The sequence below is a fragment of the Colobus angolensis genome, unplaced genomic scaffold (genome assembly GCF_000951035.1).
Source record: "Colobus angolensis palliatus isolate OR3802 unplaced genomic scaffold, Cang.pa_1.0 Scaffold29, whole genome shotgun sequence".
Classification (NCBI taxonomy): domain Eukaryota; kingdom Metazoa; phylum Chordata; class Mammalia; order Primates; family Cercopithecidae; genus Colobus; species Colobus angolensis.
In genome coordinates, this window is record NW_012116154.1 from 3,900,023 (window position 1) to 3,904,994 (window position 4,972).

The window sequence follows — 4,972 nt, forward strand, 5'->3', positions numbered from 1 at the left end:
ATGTTAGCCAGGATGGTCTCGATCTCCTGACCTCGTGATCCCCCCGCCTCCCAAAGTGCTGGGATTACAGGCGTGAGCCACCGCACCCGGCCAGCCTATTTATTCTTAATAATTGTAATTGTTAAGTCCAACTGACAGGGACATCATAAACACTTTCTAGATTAAATTCAGTTTCAGATATGTTCTATGGATCCTCTGACAATCATTATCACGTGACTTTTTATCCCTTGGAAACTGATTTTATTTTCATAAATCAATTCAAGCTATTGATTAAAATAAGAGCTGAAATTCCAAAGGTAAAAAAAACCTGCACTGTAGCTAGTAAAACCACTAAACGTTTCTATGGAGAAAAATAATCTTATGGATATTTTTCTGTTGCCTCTGGGGGAAAAATACAAAGAAATGTAATGACGCAAGCAATGCTATCAGATACTTTTCAGTGCTTAAATTGATTGAAATTGGTAGTCTGGAGATGCAGCTGGCATCATTTCCAAATAAATATGTATTTCTCAGAAAACCCTATTAGATGCTTGACATGCTCTGTCATTTCTGAATAATCTACTACTGAAATCTACACATAGAATAAATCAATAAACTAATTGTTTCTGCTTTTACTATAGTAGCTGAGTTACAAAGCAGGGGGCTGAATTTGTTTAAGAAACAAAGGATTAAGAGAAACTTTTCCTTAACATGATCCCCATGGAGCAAAGCTCCTAAGCATGTTCCAGGAAAAAAAACTACACCCTCTACCAAGACCACCAAAGGTATTACAATTTGTCAAGAGTTTTAGTGATTGGTGGTAGAACTTAATGTGGAAAGTTAATGGCCTAAATAAAACCATGCCCTGCAATCTAACTTACCTGCTTTATATGAAGAACGCACCAAAGGGCCACTTGCAGTATAATGAAATCCAAGATCATTTCCTACTTTTTCCCAGTATTGGAATTTTTCAGGAGTAATATATTCTTCAACCTAGATTTAAATAATTACTTCTGATCAGATTTTAGAATTCCTCTTTGATTCTGCAGAAAGTCTATACCCATTTATGCAGAATGCTCTTCACTGCATAATTTATCTTGCCTCCACCCCCAGGCTTTTGTCCTCTCCCTCCTCCCTGTTTACTGGTTACTTGTTGGCCACTCTACTGGGATGTAAATACAGGGAATTATAGAGGCAGGGAAGCATATCAATTTTGTGCTACATTGGCTATTCCAAAGGACAGAAAAAGAAGAGATTATCTATAGAGATTATTTATCTATATTTTTCCTTCATTAACAGGTAAATTCAAGAATTACTCATGCCTATCTGATTCTTGAGGACAAGACTGTCTTACTCAATTCGTATCTTCTGCTTAGCACTGTGACTGGCACATGGTCACTGCTCAACACAAGCTTCTTGAATGAATGGATAAACGTCCATGATAGAAACAGAAACAATGGTTTCCCATTCTTACTTCGCCTCTGGCTCTAACGTAACAAAAAACAAATTACACAATAACCAAGTGTAAATGAGTGCCATTTCCCAACTTTTAAATTCTTTTTCTCTAGGTTCACTTGAGTTGTGAAATTTGTGGAGAAAATGGAGGAGGCAGCAAATATGTGCCAATGTAGCTGATTTATGTAGATAATAAAACTGGGACTTACTAGTATAGCTGACCCTTGAACAACATGGTAACTGCACAGGCCCACTTATGTAACATATAAAATGTGTGTTAGTTGACTGTTGTTATTGGTAAGGCTTCCAGTTAACAGAAGGCTATTAGTAGTTATGATTTTTTGGGAGTCAAAAGCTATACATGGGCTGGGCACAGTGGCTTACACCTGTAATCCCAGCACTTTGGAAGGCTGAGGCGGGCGGATCACCTAAGGTCAGGAGTTCAAGACTAGCATGGCCAAAATGGTGAAACCCCGTCTCCATTAAAAATATTAAAAAATTGACCAGGTGTGGTGGCTCACACCTGTAATCCTAGTGCTTTGGGAGGCCAAGGTGGGTGCATTGCCTGAGCTCAGGAGTTCAAGACCAGCCTGGGCAATATGCCAAAATTCCGTCTCTAAAAATATAAAAAAATTAGTTGGGTGTGGTAGTTCATGCCTGTAATCCCAGCTACTCAAGAGGCTGAGTCATGAAAATTGTTTGAACCTGGGAGGTGGAGGTTGCAGTGAGCTGAGATTGCACCACCGCACTCTAGTCTGGGTGACAGAGCGAGACTCTGTGTCAAACAACAACAACAAAAATATCTATATCTATATCTACAGATACAATTTAGCCAGATGTAGTGGCACCCGTCTATAGTCCCAGCTACTCAGGAGGGTGAGGCAGGAGAATCACCTGAACCCAGGAGGCAGAGATTACAGTGAGCCGTGATTGTGCCACTACACTCCAGCTTGGGCGACAAGAGCAAAACTCCGTCTTAAAAAAAAAAAGCAAATCAAGATACGTGTACCTTAAGATGACGCCTTGTTGGCTGCATATATTGTCCTAAAGTCAAGCAGTCTACATCTGCCTCACGAAGTGCTGTAGGAAGAAAAGCACAAATTACATTAGCAAATACTTTAATTGTAGACCTAACCATAATTTTCCTGAGGAATATTTAAAAAAGGTGTGAACTTTATGACAGTCCATAATCCTCATGTTGGGGAATAAGATAACACCTATTCATTCAAAAGTATTATGTGGTAAGGACTGAAAACAGTAATAATTAAGACAGTCATGTAGGGCTTATAGATACAAGGGTAAATACTTCTAATAGTACAGAATAAATGTTAAAATAGTAGTGGAGGGTGTTTTAGAGTAGGAGTCTGTTTGGCAGAAAAGGTATGGGAAATAGTATATGCAAAAACCTGAATGCATCTATATTATAGAGCAAATATGTTGCATTAGGTTTTTACTCAATGCACAAGATATGCTATGGGGGCTGTGGTTTAAACTGTGACATATCAGAACCTTTCTAATAAACTGCGTGCAATTTGGTAAACAGCAGCTCTTACTATATGAACTTACTACTCTTTGAACCACTAAATAACTACAAGCAATCTAAGGATCCTCTGCTAAAATTAAAACTTTTACTCCCAAAGTTTAAAAAGTCCAAGAATCACAAAGCAAATGGACTTATGGGACTAAGGTTCAGCAAAGTCCGAAGCACACCATGTTATGTGACAATGCTACAAGTAAGCTCTTTCTCAGAGGCTTGGATTAGTCTCATTGATCTATGAACTGTCAGTGCCTGGTACCTGGCTGGCTCTCCAAAAGTGTCCAATGATAGAATGAGAAAAGTGAATGAAATCATGCTATCAGTGGATGCAAGGATGGAGAATAAAATGGGATATAAATTTCGTATCCTGAGCTTCATGCATGTCACTCCATGAAATCCCAAGAACATTTATTTCCTTTGCTTTATTTTCTTTTTTAACTTGTATTTTAGATTTGGGGGTGAATGTGCAAGTTAGTTTTCTTTTAATGCTGCTATTTATAATCATATACTTTGTTCTTAGAAGGGCCTTCAAAGTGAGTGAGTTTCTGCTATTACTCAAATTAGATGGGAAAGATTTTTTCATTTTTCAATTTCTTTACCTTTCATTGTTGCATACACTTGCTCATCATTCTCGCCTAAACCCAACATTATAGATGTTTTAGAAATAACATCAGGCTGAACCTTCTTGGCATGTTTCAGTACACGCAGGGACTGATCAAAATTGGCCCGAGGATCACGAACCTTACTGGAAAACAGCAGGACTGTTGTCAGCAAGAATTACAAGTTCAACCAAGTACATAGTTACGCAAGCAACCTGAAAGACCAGAGAAGTACATTCTGCACATTATCTTAAACCACATAGTTGAAAGGTAGCATTTATGCACAAATGCCTGTTAATTTAGGAAAGAAAAGGCCTCACTGGGCTCCCTAGCTCTGCCTTAAGCCTGGGGCAGAGAAAAGTACAATGGAAGAAATTACTTCAGTTTATGCATTGAGAAACCAGAATTCTGAAGCGAAAAATTAAGAGAGAAAGGAAAAAAAAGCAGAAGTAAGAGAGTCTCTATGCTGAACAAAGAAAAAAACAAGCTGAACCCACGTCAGAGGGTTGAAACTTTCACGTTCATTTCTTTTCTGAAGACTAAGCTGCCCTCTGCTGGTAAGTACACAACACTGCCACCTCTTAGGTAAAGAAATGCATGATTCTGGAATTTTCACTGGAAAGGATCATGTTTCTTAAGTGAAACCAGGGAAACTGGCACCCACTGGTGGTGGTATCATGACAAGGTTGCAACAGGCTGTGTACCGTGGCTTAAATGACTTATCATTTAAGCCAAAAGGCCAGAAAGCTTCTGATGTTAAACCGGATTTCATTTCAATTCTAATGCAGCTTTATTTTCTGTAATTGTTTTTCATCAGACACTAGTTAACAGGAAAGAAACAAATTTATCAATTTAAAAATAACTGAAACTGACAATATAGAAATTACTTCTTAACAGAATTTCTCCACTGAAATTAAGTTATGGTCTCTATTGTTTATGATTTAGTGAAAATGATGGTTATTGTTTACTTTAACTTATTTCAGGTTCTATGATACAGATCATATGTAGAAGCTAATAAAATCACTGCTGAATGCTAAATTAAAGAAAAAATGATATTAATCTTGCCTGAAGCCTAAAATGTTCATTTTTCTAAAATTTGAATGGATGTGGATAATAATCCTTACTTTTTACATCAGTGTTACTTGCCAATAATTACTCTTAATTACTGAAATTATTAGGAGTAAGAAAGCATAGTGTCTACTTTTTTAAAAAAGTACATCTGAATGATATGAGTTTTTCTTTTTTTTTTGAGACAGAGTCTCGCTCTGTCGCCCAGGCTGGAGTGCAGTGGCCCAATCACAGCTCACTGCAAGCTCCGCCTTCCGGGTTTACGCCATTCTCCTGCCTCAGCCTCCCGAGTAGCTGGGACTACAGGCGCCCGCCACCTCGCCCGGCTAGTTTT

At 38.2% G+C, this 4,972-nt stretch overlaps 1 protein-coding gene across 4 annotated transcripts in view; it reads right to left on the reverse strand.

Annotated features, from left to right (window-relative positions):
• The window catches only part of LIAS (lipoic acid synthetase), a 25,160-nt gene that overhangs the window by 5,150 nt on the left and 15,038 nt on the right, over positions 1-4,972 (reverse strand). For 2 of the 4 annotated variants that reach the window (XM_011949094.1, XM_011949093.1), the window contains 3 exons: positions 3,571-3,716; positions 2,444-2,514; positions 861-972 (listed from right to left, as the gene is read on the reverse strand). In XM_011949094.1, coding sequence (XP_011804484.1) covers positions 861-972; positions 2,444-2,514; positions 3,571-3,716 — 329 coding nt within the window. Of the gene's footprint in view, positions 1-860; positions 973-1,453; positions 1,459-2,443; positions 2,515-3,570; positions 3,717-4,972 lie in introns of those variants that run through there. The other 2 variants (XM_011949095.1, XM_011949096.1) reach the window with 2 other exon arrangements.